At 31.9% G+C, this 20,015-nt stretch overlaps 1 protein-coding gene across 1 annotated transcript; it reads left to right on the top strand.

The window, feature by feature from the left end:
* Window positions 1–2,984: 2,984 nt before the first annotated feature.
* On the top strand, window positions 2,985–13,696 carry LOC100798676 (NADPH--cytochrome P450 reductase). The gene is made up of 18 exons (XM_003522720.4): window positions 2,985–3,554; window positions 4,479–4,538; window positions 4,745–4,821; window positions 4,901–4,958; window positions 5,076–5,162; window positions 5,238–5,274; window positions 8,847–8,916; window positions 9,071–9,265; window positions 9,342–9,434; window positions 10,146–10,371; window positions 10,541–10,624; window positions 10,734–10,885; window positions 10,975–11,071; window positions 11,239–11,388; window positions 12,073–12,150; window positions 12,232–12,354; window positions 12,435–12,548; window positions 13,225–13,696. Exons 1-18 carry the CDS (start codon window positions 3,261–3,263, stop codon window positions 13,303–13,305), a joined length of 2,076 nt encoding a protein of 691 aa, XP_003522768.1. The 5' UTR covers window positions 2,985–3,260; the 3' UTR covers window positions 13,306–13,696.
* The last annotated feature ends 6,319 nt before the right edge of the window (window positions 13,697–20,015 follow it).

The following is a 20,015-nucleotide window of genomic DNA, read 5'->3' as shown; positions in this document are numbered from 1 at the left end:
AATAATTGGGTTATCCACTATCTTACAGGGAATTGGATTGGATAAGCAAGCATTGTAAAAATTATATCGAAAGAGTTGGAATATTTTGACTTTTTATTTTATTATAGAAGAGGAAGACAACAAGTTCTCCCTTGATTTAGTGGGTTACAAAATTATATATATATATATATATATATATATATATATATATATATATATATATATATATATATCTGTTTGATTATATCTCATGACTATTTTTAAAATCAAACACGTAACACATTTTTTTTTCTGTCCCTCAACATCTTTTTTATTATAAAAATATTATTCTATTTTGATTAATTAATCATTAATTAATAAAAGTAAAATTAAAGTATTTTATAAACTGTGCATTAAAAATCACTACCTATTAAATGTCCCGTAATAAATATATAATGTATTAAATAAATAAAAAAGTAAAATTATTAAGAAGTAAATTACTAAAGTGTCTCAAAATGGGGTATAAAAAATTCAACGAAAACTTTCTTTCTTTGTTATGTAAAACATATGATATTTTTTGGTTTTAAAAATTGAATACCATAAATTTAAGAAACGCTTAAATATATTCTCAATTCCTATAATATATTCATTTTATGTTTTTAGTCTTTATAATTATTTTCTTATGATTTTATTCTTATAAAATTTTAAACTTTTGATATCAGGCAGTCTTATATAAAAAAAAATTAATTTTACTCCCTACTATTTAAGAAACATCAGATTTATATTTTAACGTATTTTATTCACTGTTTTTGAGGCGGATTGGGTAGAAAGGAGAGATTTTTTTTATGCAATTAGAAAATAGAGGAATTAGAAGGGGGAAATAGAGCGAAAATTAACAGTAAATGCGATAGTAAAAAAAGAGAGAGAGAAAAAGAAACAAATGATGTAAAAATAAAATGTAATAATGAATAGATATATGTTAAATATTTTTCTATTAAATGTTTCTTTAGATGACAGACGCGTTTAAATACAGTTTTGTAGCGTAAGTCTCCCATTGACTGATATTTTATTTATTGCGAATGCACGTTAACTATAATTAAACGATGAAGGTCCAAGTTTGGTTTACAAGATGCTTTCAATTCATGTTACTTAAAAAAATAATTATTTTAGTTAATATATTAAATTTATCAATTATTTGTATTATTATTTTATAATTATTTTTATCTATTTATACATTTAATTATATCTCATTAATGTTTAGAAAAAAATAATTAAGTAAGAATATATAAGAAAAAAAATAATTAATACATTTAAAATTAAACAAATCTTATAAAAAAGACAAACAAATTTGTAAATAGAATTTATAATTAAAAACGGAGACATTGGCATGAATGAAACTTTGAGCAAATTCTTGACCTTATTTGCCTGAAACTAAAGAAATGCGGTTCCTATATTAATTACTCCTATTTGACTTCCAAGTGAACAAGAAATGAAAAAAAAACTATTTAAACGTATTAAGAAAATGTAAATGTTAAACATACTCTTTTTTATTAATCAGTCCATTTTACTCAGAAAGATAAAAGAAAACTAGATAATTTTGTGTAGTAAAAAAAATCAAATTACCTTTATGTTTATTATTTTTTGTTAGGAATATTTATGTCATAATGGTACGTATTTTGAGACCAAATCTATTTTTTTAATAGAACCAAATCCAATTTCTTAAACATAAGTTATTTATTTGTCTAAATTAACTGTTTTTTAATTGTAGAAAAAATAAATGTTTTTTTATTTTCTAAATATATTAATAAAAAAATTATTAAAAAAATATGTTTCTGACACAATTTATTTCAAATAATTTCAACTAAATCTATAAATTTATACTTTGTTGGACACACCAAGAACTGCTCTAGATTCCATACAAAATCTTGAATTTGAATTGTAGAGGAAACATGTAATTGAAAGGGAAAATTTTATTAACGTCGTGTTCAATATAACAAAAATAATTAATATACATCAGACAAAATGATGCATTACAATTTGGTACATATGATTTACAAAAGAAATAATATTAAATTAGTGAGTCTCACATGTATTATTTTTTTTTACCTATTTTTGTTGATTGCTAATATAAAATTTTCTATGCGAAGTCCTCAACCATAGATATTGTTAGACTTATAGTCTTTTTGAACTCAAATATAAACAAAAAATTATTTTGTACAGTGAACTTAAATATAATTAAATTTAATTAATTTCAACCCTATAATAATATATTCATAAAATACTCTCATTTATTTATAATTTTATTTTAAATGATTATTTTATTGCAATGCAGAACATTTTAAAAATAACAGTATTTTTTAAAATTAACGATGTCAATTTAATATTTTTAAAATTAACATTATTTATATTCAAGGTCACAGGTAGTATAATGAACATGTTAAAAAAAATATAATGAACTAAAAAGTAAAAACCAAGATAAATTTCTATTAAAAAAAATAAAAGCATACTAAAATAAAGCAAGGAAGCTAGGACAGGTAAAAGCTAAAAGGCTTAATTATAAATAATATCATCTAATTTTTATTATTTTAGAAATTATAGCATTGAAATTTTATTTCTGTAAATTTTATCATTTAAATTTTTAATTTTTATGGATTGACACGTAAAAAAACAAATCAAAATAAGGTCATTCTATTATCAACATAATAATAAAATATATAAAATAAAAAATTTGAAAGATAAAATTTACAAAATATTAAAAATTACATGATAAAATTTATGGAAAAAAATTGAAGTAATAAAATCCATAAAATTATAAAAATTAAGTGATAAAATTCATAAAAAATAAGATTTAAATGATAAAATTCATAAAATAATATGAAAACTTAATGATAAAATTTACAATTAGACAAATCTAAAAAGAAACACAAAAGGAAACTTTGTAGGGGTAAATTGTCAACTGTCAACGCGAACCCGGCGATATGTGTCGCATTTAATTAATTATTATCGCATGGCAACTTGCAAATTGTCACAACCTGAAAAGGGTAAAAGAAAACGCATTGACATCAATGGAAAGAAGTGGCCCAAGGTTTCTGGTTTAGCTAGCTCCCGCTGGGTCCTTTCTTCTCACCACTGCACCCACCCATCCCTCTCGCGTTGAGTCACGAGTCACGAGTCACGAGTCACTCACTAAAACTACTACTTCCTCAGTTCCTCCTGTTAGGTTTCTCTTTCTCGCGCACTCGTCACTGTCTCCTCCTTCATCTTCTCCCGCTCCGAATTTTGACCGAGTTGTTGACTCCACGATGGCTTCCAATTCCGATTTGGTCCGCGCCGTTGAGTCGCTCCTCGGCGTCTCGCTCGCCGATTCCGTCTCCGATTCTTTGCTCCTCATTGCGACCACCTCCGCCGCCGTCATAATCGGCCTTCTCGTGTTTCTCTGGAAGAAATCTTCGGATCGGAGCAAGGAGGTGAAGCCGGTGATCGTGCCGAAGGGCTTGCCGAAGGATGAGGACGACGAGATCGATGTTGCCGACGGGAAGACTAAGGTCACGATTTTCTTCGGTACTCAAACCGGCACTGCTGAAGGCTTTGCTAAGGTTATATTTCCTTTTTCCCTGCTTCCGCTGGATCGAATTGAGTTGAACCGAATGTTCTGGATCTTTCAATTAGAAGAAGAAAATGATTCGTGTGAAGTATAATAATTGCGAATTTGAGTTTGGTGAAGGAAGAAGATATCGTAGTTTTGACTTGTGCCATGACTTGGTTAACCCTAGGTTATGATAGTGATAAGTGATACTATTTGTTTGATGTTTTCATGTTGCTATTGGAAATGTCAAGGAATGAGGAATGATTATGTTGTTAATGTCAATTTGAAAACAATAGTTCATTGTGATAGTCAAAAGGCCTGCCTACGGGGATCAAGTAACAGAGTCTCTCTAGTTGCTTGAGATGCTTCGCGTGACTTTCTTATTGATAGTAGTACCTATGAAAAACCCAAAAAGGTTCCGCAATTTACTCACTGTGATATTGGATATGGTAAAGTAGTCAAAAGCTTTAAAAGTGTCTGTTATTGGGACTGTTCTCAGTCGATATTTTAGGGTTTTGTAAATTGAAAATTTTGGTATTTTGTTTTTACCATGGATTGATGCTTGAGTTGTTAATCAATGTGACAGATTAGTTCAAAATAGTCCAACACTAGTGTTTTCGTTTTCTACTTTTCCTACTCCTAATGCCTTTTTTGGGTGAAGCATAGCCTGAACTTTGTGCCTCTTTCTAGGCTTGCTGTTCCCACTAATGTAACATGTCTTCATAGTTGGGTTATTGTGAATATTCTAAATTTAGCTTGAAAATAATTGCCAGCTTATGCGAATATACTTTATGTGAGGATGATACTAACTTTCCCTTTTCCATAATGCTTGAAATGGTTACCCCTGGGACAGCTACAACTTTAAATCTGCAGGCAGTTATGTGCCAGTTTTATATAATTACTTAGTTTTTTTTTAATATATTTTTAATTACAGGCATTGGCAGAGGAGATCAAGGCAAGATATGATAAAGCAGCTGTCAAAGTTGTTGACCTGGTAAGTTGGATCCAAATGAAATTTTGGCCATTCCTACATTCTGGTCATCATAGATATGTGGGTCAAACATTTTCTTTGAAATGTTAGATTCCTCACTAAGAGAGCTCTAGAAGACTTTTGGTATCATTGTACAGGAAGTCAGGAACTTCAATATAAAATTTAGGTTTAGCTTAGTGTCTGACTGACGTATATTTAATTTGAACTAGGATGACTATGCAGCGGATGATGATCAATATGAGGAGAAGCTGAAGAAAGAGACTGTTGCATTTTTCATGCTGGCAACGTAAGATTTATGTACATAAAAATGCATTTATTTATTGAAATGTGTGGTGAATATGATGCATTTTGATTTGACTTAACAGTTATGGAGATGGAGAGCCAACTGATAATGCTGCAAGATTCTACAAATGGTTTACTGAGGTTTGTAGTTACATCACTTTTAAGTAAATCCTACATCTTAGGCCTCACTCTCTCCTTGCATTTTCATAACATGCCTTACTTAAAATGATTCTAAGTTTTTGTGGGCATTAATTTTAGGGGAAAGATGAGAGGGGAACCTCGCTTCAACAGCTCACATATGGAGTTTTTGGCCTGGGTAACAGACAATACGAACACTTTAATAAGGTAATATTAGATTATCATATTTTTATTTAATGATAGAAAATATCAGTTGATTCTGATGCTGTTCTTTTGATGCAGATAGGTAAAGTTGTTGATGAAGAACTTAGTGAACAAGGTGTGTAATTCTATCACCTTTGTTTTCAAATTATTAAATTGGTTATCTGCCTCATTGCATTTTCACAGAATCGTTGTCATTGATCAAAGCTGAAGAGCCTGATATATCTTTTCATTTTTTGTCATTTTTTTTTATCAGCAAAAATAGATAATTATATTAATAAAGTACCAGTGGTACTACGAGATACATAATGAGGGAACAGATTTTTGGTTCCTATGTAGACTTAATGTAGTCTTGCAAGGAACCAATTTCTGGATACAACTCGTACACTAATTCTATTATCAAACTGTCTTTACACCCTGAACTATATTTTAAAGCCAACTGTGAGATTGCTAGACCATTGGTTGTAATGAATGACAAAACCCTTCTCCAAGTTTCGAAGCCACGTCCATAGCAGAAAAACTGCATCCTCTAGCAGTTTAGTAGCATTAAATATGCCATTGGAAAAGATGATCTTGTTCCTCTGCTGACCATGTCAAGGCTAACCACCACCATTTCCATCTAGTAGCCCTTACCCCTTCATTCACTCCAGCAGTGTGCTGGAGGAAATGCTGTTTTGGGTTCAATGGGGAGACCCCTACCATGTTCACCCAAGACAACGATTCCCACCAGACAGGTATGATCTTGCTGCAGTGAAAGAACAAATGTCCTTCATTCTCTTCCGTACTTCTGCAAAAAGGGCAGCTGCTGTCAATTACCTCTATATGTCTCCGTTGCAGATTTGCTTTTGTCGGGAGTCTTTTGTTGAGTAGCCGCCATGCGAATACAGAAACTTTGGATGGGATGTTGAGTTTCCATAATTCCACAAAGCTGCTGTCCTGACTCTCCTCCAATGTCTCACCCAGCAGCAGATTATAGGCACTCTTTGCGGAGTAGTGCCCAGTTGGGTCTGCTGTCCACAGCCACTGATCTGATATGTGAGACTGAATTGACTTTCCTTCAATATCTTCTAGGAATGACACAGCCATATGAATCTCGCTGTCAAACAACATTCTCCTCAACATGAAATCCCATACCCATCTTGTGTGTTGCTGAGATCCCATCTGCTGGATGAGTAGGTCTTGCTGACAGGATATACTGTACAGCCTAGGATATTTAGTTAGTAAGGAGCTGTCACCACGCAGCCAGTTATCCTCCCAGAACTTAATCTTGTCTCCACATCCAACCCTTCATGAGATTGCACTTTGTAATGCCTGACCGTGTTGTGGATGATGGAGAGCCAGCTTTAGGTCCCTCCACCATATGGATTCATTATTGTCACGAGGTGCTTTATTCAATTGCCTCCAACCGCCATACTTGGACTCTAGCACCTTGGCCCACAATTCCCCTTGATGCTGAAACATATTCCATTTCCATTTTGCAAGTAATGCCAAATTAAAAGTGGGTATGTCCTTGATTCCTAATCCCCCATTCTCCTTTGGAAGACACATTGTCTCCCATTTGATCCATGCTATCTTATTTTGATCATCACCTCCCCCCACAGGAATCTCCTTTGTAACCGTACCAGCTTGTCCACCACCATTTTTGGAGCCCTAAAAAATGAAAAGAAACAAATAGGAATGGATGTTAGGACAAACTGTATGAGAGTCACTCTCCCCCTGAAAGACAGGTGTCTTTGCTTCCATTTCGCTAGACTTCTCTCACATTATCTAATAACAGGGTCCCATGTTTGACACTTTCTTGGATTCACTCCAATAGGAATACCAAGATAAAGAAAAGGAACAGACAACAAGCTGCAGTTGAGATAATTTGCTGCCTCAGACTTCCACTCTTCTGACATGCCAAAAGCTCCAAAGCTACTTTTTGCAAAATTAATTTTAAGACCTGACACGAGTTCAAAGGTCCTCAAAATCGCTTTGATAACTCTGACATTTTCCCTAGATGCCTCTCCAAAGAATACTGTGTCATCCGCATATGGTAGCAAGTTGATTACCACCTTATTTAGACCCACTGGGAATCCCCGAAATAGGTTTTTCCCCATAGCTTGTGACATCAGCCCATTTAGTTCCTCAGCTACAATATTAAAAAGTAGAGGTGCTAATGGGTTCCCTTGTTTGAGTCCTTTTTGGGGGAGGAACTCAGAAGAAGGGCTCCCATTAACCAAGACAGAGATAGATGCGGATTTTAGACACCCTTCAATCCACTGAATCCATTTTGAGCAAAAGCCCATCCTCCTCAACATGTAGATAAAAAAGTCCCATGAAATTGAATCATATGCCTTCTCGTAATCGACCTTGAATACAATACATGGCTTTTGGTTCCTTCGAGCTTCTTCAACCACCTCGTTTGCAATCAGCACACTATGTAGCAAATGTCTTCCCTCAATAAATGTGGATTGCCTTTCATCTATGATGAGATGCATGACCTGCTTCAGTCGATTAGCCAAGATCTTAACCACTATCTTATACATATAGCCTATTAATGAGATAGGTCTGTATTCCTTTAGCAATTGAGGATCCGTCACCTTAGGAATAAGGGTTATGAAAGAAACATTGCTACCCCGAGGAAAAATTCCACTAACATAGAATTCATCCTGGAACCGAAGAACGTCAGGTTTAATGATGTGCCAAAATTGCTTAATAAATTTGAAATTAAGGCCATCTGGACCTGGGCTCTTTTCACTCCCGCAGCTCCATACAGCTCTCCTAACCTCATCCTCTTGAAATCGCTTCACCAACAATTCATTTTGGGGGTTGTCCAAGGTACGGAAACTAATGCCATCCAGTCGAGGCCTTTGATGATCTGATTCTTGGAAATGCTGCAAGAAGTAATGTCTGGTTGCCTCTTTAACTCTGGATGGTTCCTCAATCCAAGATTCGTTGATAATCATTCCTGATAGGCAATTTCTCCTGCGGCTTGCATTCATCAGCATGTGGAAATAGCGAGAATTGCAATCACCCTCTCTTATCCATTTAGATCTTGCCTTCTGTCTTAGTAGGGACTCATTTGCTTGAGCCGCTACCCATAGGTCTTCCTGGAACTGTTTCCTGATTAGCACCTCTTGGGGGGACAATTGTCTATCTATTGAGGTCTCTTCCAATCTGTTTAATTGTTCCTCAATCTTCTTGAATGGTGCTTTTGATTTTTGTTTTAGTTCATTTTGCCCACCCCAGCAAAGTTAATCTACAAGTGCAACTTTCATTTTTTGTTTGCTTAGTGGAATGGTGCCTGGCATTGTTAGATTCAATATATTTATTAAGCCTTCCAAAAAGTCTAATGGGTGTATAATACTTGAATCAAACTTTCAGAAAGTACTATAAGTCATTTGTAAGGCAATCTTATTATAATTTCTGGATTTCAGATATATGAAGCACAGACTCCATCCTGCACTTACATTGTGCTGTTGGAATTATATTACATGATTGCAGTTTGTTTACTATCTAGGAGCATACTGTCTTGTTAAGTTTTATATTTCTGCAGATTTTTATTAATGCTTTGAAGTGAGATGTATATTTAATAAAAATATGTTCTAATATAAGTTCTGAAGTTTGTACATTAAGACTTGAGAATGGTATTAAAGTAGTTATTGACTTTTCATAGATATCTTCTTCACGGAGTTGTGTTTGCTGCAGGAGCAAAGCGTCTTGTTACACTTGGATTAGGTGATGATGATCAATCCATTGAAGATGATTTTTCTGCCTGGTAAATATAATCCTCTGATTCCTCTCACCACTGCTATTTATCTACCAATTATATTGTTGTCACAATATGCACTTGGCTGTACATAAAATTTTGTGAAAGGTGTCTTCTACTTTTTTGGCATTTCAAACATCATGAATTTTCTTTGGCTTTGCAGGAAAGAAACTTTGTGGCCTGAGTTGGATAAGTTGCTCCGAAATGAGGATGATGCAAATACTGTCTCTACCCCCTATACAGCTGCTATTCTTGAATATCGAGTAGTGATTCATGACCCAACTGTCACATCATCCTATGATAATCACATAAACGTGGCAAATGGGAATGCTGTGTTTGATATTCATCATCCTTGCAGGTGCTTGGAATTGTACATACTGATACTGTTTTTCTTACTAAACAAGGCTATAAAATTAAACCTGTTGTTTTTGAAGGGCGAATGTTGCTATACAGAGGGAGCTTCACAAACCTGAGTCTGACCGTTCTTGCATACATTTGGAATTTGATATATCAGGGACTGGCATAACGTAAGTTTGACTATGCTTCCTGAAAAATAATCCACCCTATCATTTTTTCTTGGTAAACAAGAAAACAAAGAACACGCATTGGTCAATTATAATTGTTTTATTTATATTAACTTGAAATACTTTTTGCTAATAATTATTTTTATAGATTTTATACTTTAAGGATATTATTTAATTATTATTCGATATTTGAGTCCTGGTGGAATATAATGTTTTACAGAGTTTTTCCATTAGGGTTTTCAATTGTAATTCCAAGGAAATGATTAAATGTTGGTTTAATAGATACAAAAAGGTTTTAAGTATGAAGCTTGTTAGATATTCAATTTTAAGCTTCTCATAAATTTAAAAATATGCAATCTTAAAGTATGACTCATAAACATTTGTGAAGTTATCAGCTGTTATTTATGGATGAGGAATGCCAGCAACACAATCTCTATCATATTCCTTTCAACACTCTCTTATTGGTTAAAATTTATTGAAAACTACAAATTCATGAGTGAGATTCATTAAATAAGGAATGTATTCGCACAATTTTGTGATATCTAACGAATTTTAGCCAATAGTAGGGTGTTCTAGAAAGAGTGTGTTGTTAGCATATGTCTTTATAGATTTATGTTTTGTCATACTTTATCAGACGGCAACTAGAATATCCTTCCCCAATTATGTGATAGTATTCAATAAATCTGTTGATGGCTTTCATCTGATTTTTCCCAGATACGAAACTGGAGACCATGTCGGTGTCTATGCTGATAACTGCAACGAAACTGTTGAAGAAGCTGGGAAGTTGTTGGGTCAGAATTTAGATCTATTGTTTTCTCTTCACACTGATAAGGAGGATGGCACTTCCCTAGGCGGTTCTCTCCTGCCTCCTTTCCCTGGCCCTTGCACTCTGCGTACTGCATTAGCACGCTATGCTGATCTCTTGAACCCCCCACGAAAGGTTTTTATATTGTCTTCGCTTTATGTGCTTACCATTTTTTTGTTTTTTGTATTATGTTCTTATATGGTTGTACTGGTTAATGATTATAAGAGTGCATTTCAATAGGGATTTGTGTTTGTTTTATATTAATCAGAAGGAATAAATATAGTTACACTTCCTTCTCTTTCAGGCTGCTTTAGTTGCTTTAGCTGCTCATGCTTCTGAACTTAGTGAAGCAGAAAGATTAAAGTTCCTTTCATCTCCTCAGGGAAAGGTAACAAAATTCTTAGTCCTGTTTCTGTCTTTTGTTTGCAAGTATGAAATTTTCTTCTTCCTTTTTTCTCTTCCTCTTTTGGTGACGATTTTCAATTTTTGGTTTCAAGGATGAGTACTCCAAATGGGTGGTTGGAAGCCAGAGAAGTCTCCTTGAGGTGATGGCTGAGTTCCCATCAGCCAAACCTCCCCTTGGTGTTTTTTTTGCTGCAGTAGCCCCTCGTTTACAGCCTCGTTATTATTCTATTTCATCCTCTCCTAGGTGGTTATCTTATCTTATTTAAAGTATCCAAATGAAGTTTTTATAAGATAATGGACGAAGAAATAATATCGCATTACTTGATTGTCAAGGTTTGCTCCGCAAAGGGTACATGTTACTTGTGCCTTGGTGTATGGTCCAACTCCCACTGGTAGAATTCACAAAGGAGTATGTTCAACCTGGATGAAGGTAGCAATATGCAATTGATACACTTCACTTGCAATCTTATGCTCCTGTTTCAAAATCCTTGACTCTCTTTTTTCAACTTGTCATGCTTGTGATTTTCATCTCTCCCCGAGGGGTGCAATACCTAATCATTTTATGTTGTTTCTAACTTAAATCTCTCTTATGACCAGAATGCTATTCCCTTAGAAAAAAGTCCCGACTGTTGCTGGGCTCCTATTTTTATTAGGCCATCGAATTTCAAGCTACCAGTTGATCATTCAATTCCTATTATTATGGTTGGACCTGGTACTGGTCTTGCACCTTTCAGGGGATTTTTACAGGTATGTGAATATGTTATAGATGTTTGTATGTTTAAAATTGTCATGAAAGTTAGTTTGTTAGATAACAACTATATAGAATAAAGATAGGATGGTGGTTGAACCGTTGAATATAAAAAGATATAGAAGAGAAATATTGGAATCAAATAGATAATTATATAATAATATAATAATCAATTACATTTATGAACCAAAATTCAAAGCACCTAATTTTGATTCTGTTACTATTAGAGAGCTCCAGTTTGCCGTCTTTTGAGCCTGTTTGCTGTGTTGTGGAGTCAACTAAAGCCTACTTATAAGTGCTAAAACAAGAATTTATTTTAGTTTTTCAAGATGCTTGGCTAAAATTGCTTTCAAGTGACAAAAGGTGAAAATCTGCTATTAACAAGCGGCAGGAAATTGGTGCTTGTCCAAGGAAGCAAAAATGGAAGCTGATTCTTTTTTCTAAATCCCAATTGTTTCTTTTTCATAGTGCTTTTATAAGAAGTGTTTTTTAAGAAGTACTTTTTTTAATCACAAATAGCACATCCTTGTTAAACAGGTATCTAGTTTATTGTAAAAACATTTTACTTAAATAACTAATAGACCAAAAATTTCAAAATGGTTAGCCCAATCATGCATGGCATAGTTCAGGTGGTGATAATTACTGCTTGTTCTTAATTCTTGCTTTATCTTTGATTTACCCAGGAAAGATTTGCGCTCAAAGAGGATGGTGTTCAACTTGGCCCTGCAATACTCTTCTTTGGATGTAGGAATCGTCGAATGGTAAATTAATCACTCTTTGTGCTTTAGATCCAAATGGGTTTTCCGAGCAATTTCTGATTTTCCATTATGTTGTTTGTATAGGATTTTATTTATGAGGATGAGCTAAAGAATTTTGTGGAACAAGGTTCTCTTTCAGAATTGATAGTTGCATTCTCTAGAGAGGGGGCTGAAAAGGAATATGTTCAACACAAGATGATGGATCAAGTAAGTGCGAATAGCAGCCTAGTAGGGATCAAATGTAACCGGATAAATTATTTCCTGCATTAATTTTTTTTTATGTGCAGGCTGCACATCTGTGGAGTTTGATTTCTCAAGGAGGTTATCTTTACGTCTGTGGTGATGCCAAGGGTATGGCCAGAGATGTTCATCGAATTCTTCATACCATTGTCCAGCAGCAGGTGCTGATTGTTTTTCATCACCCTCCCTTTTGCATAATACTTAATTATTGATTTTCAAAATCTGAACCCAATTAGTATGAGAAAATAAGAGAAGCTTTTCTATCTTCTGCATTAGTCTCCTCACCAGGAACAGATGCCATATAATAATATTGCTAAGCAGCAAGTATAATAGTATATTTATGTGATCAAAGAGGTGTGTGACTGATTTTTAAGCCTTCTCTTTTTGGAGTACAAACACAGAATTTGCTGTGTTTGTTGAAAATCTCAACACTAAATTATTTAACTGTATTTGAGCTTTTGAATTGCTTAGTATGACTCCCCTACTTTATGCATCAATTTTTGTTTTTCAGTGCCATTTGGAGGAATTCTCTCTTCCAACCAGAAAGTGTTTTAAAAAATTAATATGGAAAAAAAACATTATTAAGTTCGTTTCAATCCTTATGCATGTTACAGATGCGTGTATGGGTATCATTAGTTCTTTCTTCTTTCCTCTTTAGACTTGACTTTAGCCTTTACCACTTGAGTGGGTGAGACATAGTCATAGGTGCTTATGCTCTCTCTGACTGCATTTATGTTGTGTTTAGTTTTTCTGATTCACCATTCCAATATACACTCCATACCTATAACCTATGGAATGAAACTGACTTAAAGACCTTGTTTCTGCATTCAATTTCAGGAAAATGTGGACTCGACAAAGGCTGAGGCTATAGTGAAAAAACTTCAGATGGATGGACGTTACCTAAGGGACGTATGGTGATTTTTCTGATCATTCATCTGCTCAGATTGTGGTATCATTGCTATTTGATATGCTAAATTCAAGATTGGCTGAAGAATATTTTTTAGATTAGTCACTGCCTTTCCGGAAATTTAGGACACCAACAGTGGAGGCTAAACAGGTTTCCTTGAGAAGAAATGCTTTTCTGGACATTTACCCTTTTTTCTTTTATTTTCTGTTATCTTTATATTCTCTTATAAAGATAGGCTGGATCCCTCTGAACTAGGATTATTTATAGGGGGGCTCTGTGATAGTTAGTCTCAGAAATCGGTCAACAACACATACAGGTTACAGTGGATGGTCATGTATTATTAAGTGTAGGAATTGGTAACGAATAATTATTTTATTAATGAAACATGTATTTTTTTAAAAATACTGTGGATGTTCTACACTGTAACTTCGTCTGTGTTGATCACATTTATTTAAAATAGTCTGAACGTAATACCTCATAATCTTGATCTTACACGTGCATATTGTTCTAAGATGTTAACTTTTTTGCTTTTGATGTTGAGGGGCTGAATCTTGGGTTCTGCCAAAGTCCTTGGTTCAAACTTGTTACAAGATTTACTGTATTGGAAAGCTTCAAATTATGATGTGGACATCTTAGAAATAGAACTTCAAAAACTAACTCAAGGAAACAAGACTGGAAATCTTAAGAGTTATAGTCAAATCATGTACTTAACCAAAGCGAAACATAACAAAAAAAGTTTATATCTGGTAACTTATGTCTAAATTATGACGTTGAAGTTTCAAATGGGAATTTAAACCCGCTAATAGCTTGTGCCATTTGCCGTGTTTCAGTTTTCAAGCCTTTCGGGTTATTCTTACACTATTCAAATTTATTCTATACCCAACATATTTTAAAAAAATTCAACTTTATTTATTTTTTATTTCTTTTTCATTCCTTCCTTTTTTCTTTTCGTAATATAGCGTACGAAATGACAATTCATAAGGTCAATCCATATGGACCCATACTCATGCGAATTGGTAATCCGAATGGATCCATATCTATGTAGTATCAAAATTTATTATGTAGACTTGTATATGTATTAAATATATATTAGAAATTTTAGTATTATATATAGTGACATTAATTATTTTTTAATATAATTGACATATTAGCTTGGTTGGTTAAAGCGTTGTGCTAATAACACAAAAGTCACATGTTAGAGACTTGCACAAACCATTAATTTCAAATTATTTCGTAAAACATATTTTTGGTTAAAATGCCAAACCTTCCTTGGACTTTTTTTGGTGGAGATAATGTTTTAAGTTTTGACTCAAAAAAATTGGTGAAATCTCAATGCATGTTCCTTGGCTTTTCTTCCTGCATCGTGTAGATTTCTTTTACACCCAACATTTTTTTTTGAATATTCCAAAATTATCCATGCTAATAAACATATAGATTGACAATCCCTGAGCCTATGACTTCCGCGTTATTAACATGACACTCTAATCAAATGAGCTAATGAACCAATTATGTTATAAAATAATTAATATTGCTATATATAATACTAAAATTTCTAATATGTATTTAATGTACAAGTAAGTTTATATAATAAATTTTTGTGACAATTAATTTTGATCTAATAATTAATTTTTTTACATATATAAATTTTTATTATATATGTAAAAAAATTAATTATTAAATCAAAATTAATTGTAATAAGACCAAAAATAGAAATTTACTTAATGTAATAATTATAAAAAAATTATAATTAAATTTATTTAAAAACATTAAAAATATATATATTTTTTAATTTTTTTGAAAAAATTGAGTTGATACAGATTTACAATCTGTATATTTATTAGTATGGATAATTTTGAAAAATTCAAAAAAATGGTAGGTGTAGAAATCTACATGATTGAGAAAGAAAATAGGAGGTTCCTTTCATACAACACATCAGTACGAAAACATTGTTGCACTGGTCGTTTTTGTTAGTTGCTTAGATTTACATGTAAATCCGTGTCTCATTCGGTTGTCATATAACACACACAAATAGAGGTGAGTAATGGTTCTAAAGTCTGTATGATTACATATAAACCATGGAAGATAAGCAAAATGACTGGTGTGAATAGTAAATGTTACTAAATAAATAAATAAAAGTTTGAGGTGCGATGCACATGAGAATTGTAAGGAGTGTAAATTTATATATACACGAAAATATGCTGGCAACTTCTTAAATTTTATTTATTGTTAAAAATAATGTAATATTAGTTTAAAATTATGCAATAAGGAAAATTAGTTGATACTTATCCCGTTAGTAAAATAAATATTTCACTTTGAAATTATGATCTAATTGATTTAAGGAGATTTCACTAACAATTTTTTTTGTTGTTGTAAATTTGTTGATACTCCTATAAATTTTGTGTGTGTCAATATTTCTGAACTAGAGCTTACTAAATTGTTTTTGCAACATGTGATGCAAGGTATTAAATAAATTTTATTAGTTATTAACGGAAACACATGAGCTGTCACAACTATATATTTGTAATTCTATCACATTTTTTTTATTTAATTGATTTTGTCATATAATATAATATAATAAAATATAAATTAAATTATTTCTATAGAGGCACCTCTATTACGAGAAGGTGCAACATTTTTTAACCTCGTGGAGAAGGTTTAGCTATATAAATGCAACCAATATCTAATTTCAACATTCTTTCTTAAAAAGAAAAAAAATGTTTCTTTGAAAAGAATAAAGAATTTCATAAAATATGAAGATGTTGTTTAGTCTTAATAACTAACCTCTTCATATTGACAACAAAATTTTAATAATTGTAAATATTAATATAGAAAGGCTAGGCTGATAGCTAGAGATGAGTGGTGACATAGTATAACTTAGTATGCATAACTTTTTAAGATGATTATGATACAAAATCGTCTTACAATCATTGACTTTCTAAGACGGTTATAGAACCCTCGTCGTAAAGTCTTCAACGATTTACGACAAACACTTCGACAGTTCATAATTATCTTAAAAAGTTGAAACTAATCAACTTAAAAAAATGCTTTTCTAGTAGCGTACATTTAAAAATAATTATTAAAATTAAATTTAATTAAAGCAATTTTAATTTTTACGTTTGATTTTAATTAAAATTACTGAATTTAATTTATTGTTTTTACTAAAGGTCAACACCTTTTAAAAACATATTATATCATTTAACAATTTAATAAGTTAAAATTATAATGTCTTTTACTGAAGAATTTAGTAAGTTATATTGATACAGAATGATATAAATTTAAGTTTATCGCTTTATATATCATTTGAAAGGCCATAAACTCTTAATATTGTTGTTAAAGATCTTTTTAGAAATTAAGTTATTAAATTAATTAATAAGATATTAAGATTAGAATGCCTTTTAATTGAATTATTATTTTTTATTTCTTCACGGTAAAGTGTAAACATTTATAAAGGGTTAGTTTTTCGTGGAGTGCCTGGTAATTATAGTTTAAAAATAATGATTAAAATAAAATTTAACTAAAATAAGTTTAACTCCTTCTTATGATCTTACTAAATAAATATGTTGAATTATAAGTGAAAAAAATTAATTGTTTTTAGAAACACATAAAATTATTTAACAATATACTTTTTATGGTCTTACTTTCAAGAATGACTATAAAGAACCATTTTGGAGAAGGTAGAATGAAGACAAAGGAACAAAAAATAACACCAAACGCAGGTGTAAGCAACCAAGTTAAATTGCATTATTGTTAGCATAATAGATGTTCTTATCCACTTCAATAATAATATGCCCCTTGAAAGAAAAATACAATAAAATAAAGTATAGATAAAATATATATGACTGCTACGAACAGTTCAGTGGCATGTTTGGGACCTTATTGAGAACGAACATGTTCTTTCACCCGGATAATATATAACCAACTGAAGTCTCCATGGTGGTTTGGTTGATTAAATCTTAAGAGCACCTTATTTTAAGCCTACGAAAATGTTGACGCTTTTCTAAAATCTAACCACATTTTATATTCTGTAGATAGTGCACTGGACCTCCATTTGTGTTTCTGTTTTGAATATAACCTTTATGTCTTGAACATGCGCAGTGCAATGCTTCCTACTCTTTTTCTAATTTATCTCATAGGTCATAATTTATTTTTGAAACAACACCAGATAAAGGATCCTTGATAAGCACTACTTAGAAAAGCTAAAAAGAATCTAAAGAGTGAACATATATTGGGGTAGTTTTTATTTTTAAAATTATAAAATTCAAAGTTTTAAAAAGAGTGGCTAGTTTAAAATAGTGGGGTAGTTTGAATCGGATTTGTAAAATTCTAAAAATTAAGTTGGCAGGTTTTAGTGGGTTACCCGATTGATACATAAATATTGTGGTTTATTGTTATTTCCAAAAGGGTGTCTGAGTCTATATGTCGGTATTTTTATCGTGCTATCATGTTTTATTGTGTTAAAATTGATGTGTATATTATTTTTAATCTAATAATTTATTTTATATCTGTATAATCTGTGTGTTTGCATTTTGTAATTTTTAAATAAGATTTTCGGTTTGATGTAGTTACATTTTTTCTTAATAATAAATATTACTCAAATGAAAAGTTGTAAGACTAATGCTAAACTTTAACTTTCTATTTTGTATTTTATAAGATAAAAATTAAATAAAAGTAGGAAACTTTCAATAGTCTAAAAAATTAATAAAAAATCTTTTACTTTTTTTTAATCGGGGATTTGATATAAAACCTAAGAAGCTGGAATCATAAAAAAAGAATATAACTAATAAATTAAATGAAAATACAAAATAATATGTCAGTCAAAGCTAGATGAGATGAGATATAGTAGTTAATAATATGACTACAAACACTACATATAGGTGCTAGTTCTATGTACAGCATACATTCTGATATATATCTAAAGAGTAATGGGGAAGTTAAAAACAAAAAGAGGAAGAGAAAAAAGGTGCATAAATTACATTTAAATCAAAATTAAGCAGTTGTAGTTGTGCTCCGTACTCTTTCCATCTTTGCTCTACATGCACGCCACTTTGCTGCAAAAAATCAATCAATTTAAATTTCAGGACATATTCACCAACAACAATTGAGAAAGCATAATGTAACCAGGTTTCAATTTCAAGCTAAGGTCAGTTCTACGCATAACAATGGCTGGTAAATGATGGTTTTCTTAAATGAAAATGCATTTCAAAGATAAGGACGATTATTTAATTTCAAAGAGAGCAGTGCCTTTGAACATTAAATATGGATGGTACACGAGTAGAGAAAACAAAAGAGAATGTAAAAGAATATATATCTACACAGAAAAAAAACATGTAGAAGAGAATGCTTATGCAAATAAATATAAATTTTATTGATAGAAAAATGTTTACAATAAGATGATAAAACTTTAGTAACTATGCTTTGGTGTTGACGAAAAAATCAGTCAAAGTAGAAGAAAAAATAGAAGATAAAGTGAGAGCAAGAGAAATTCTTGACCATTTTACTTACCTGCAAACGAAGGGGAAGTCTTGGAGTGGAGATATGATACCAACCTGTTGTCCTCGTCTCTAGTCACTTGTCATGCATTGTCCTTTGCAGGTTTTTCATCGTTGCAATTGCAGCCTCACTCCACACTACAATAAGTACATTATTCATTCAGTAACCTACCACTCACCACCACTCAAAAGTTATTATCTATGGAAGAGATGGGACAATACCGACAAAAGAAACATGGGGAGTGAATAAAACTTCAATGGATAATATATTTGAAAATGGAAGTTACAATAAATGGAACGAGAAAGAAAGGATGAGTAGGTTATATTAAGAATTAGGAATAAAATCGACTAAATAAAAGTAGATACCAAAAGGAGATATACTTTTAAGGTCCACAAAATATATTTGACATTCTACATGACACTTCGACATGTGTCAACCTTCCATATCAACCAAGCAGTACACTCAGTCTTTAGCAGTCGAGCTCTTTAAGTGACAAATTATCTCTAATATCTTATTATTTGAATATTATGTATTCAATTTTCTATAAAGTTACACATTATCTATACGATACATTTATCTGTTAGCAATTATCTTTAATCTACATGTTATCTATAACATTATCTACAAGCTACCAACTATTATCTATAAGCCGATCATTGTTTGTAAAGGTTATAACAGTTCCTACAAACAAGGACCCGCAATTCCGCTCCACTCCTATGAATCTCAACACATACCAACACACATGCACACCTCTCAACACATCCCGAACACACATGCATGCATACTTGCTTGCATACTCGTGTTTTCATACTCTCTTTTTCTCGTAACTCATATACTTACTTGAACATCGAAATCTTTTGTTTTGCATATTTCCCTTCTATCTTTCTAATAAAGGTATATCTCAAAGTCGACGTGTGAAGCTATTGAGTCCACTTTAGTCACGTTATCCTAATGTGCGTCAATTCTAAATTTTAACAAATATAAGAAATATTCTCTTTATATATTATTATAAATATAAAAAATTATAATTGAAGAACATCAATAAAGTTTAAATATGATAAATAACACATATGACAACAATAAAATTATCACAAATGACAAAACTATAGACATCCTATCTCATGTTGTAAAGCTTATCATGTACACAATGCCAATATATTACTTTTTTTAAGTAACAAAGTCACCTACTAAATCATTATGGGCTGCGAATCTCTAATGCAAGTAAATGAAA

Source organism: Glycine max, chromosome 4 (assembly GCF_000004515.6).
Source record: "Glycine max cultivar Williams 82 chromosome 4, Glycine_max_v4.0, whole genome shotgun sequence".
Taxonomy (NCBI): Eukaryota; Viridiplantae; Streptophyta; class Magnoliopsida; order Fabales; family Fabaceae; genus Glycine; species Glycine max.
The sequence above is the reverse complement of the archived record's forward strand: the minus strand, read 5'-3'. Positions and strand labels throughout refer to the sequence as shown.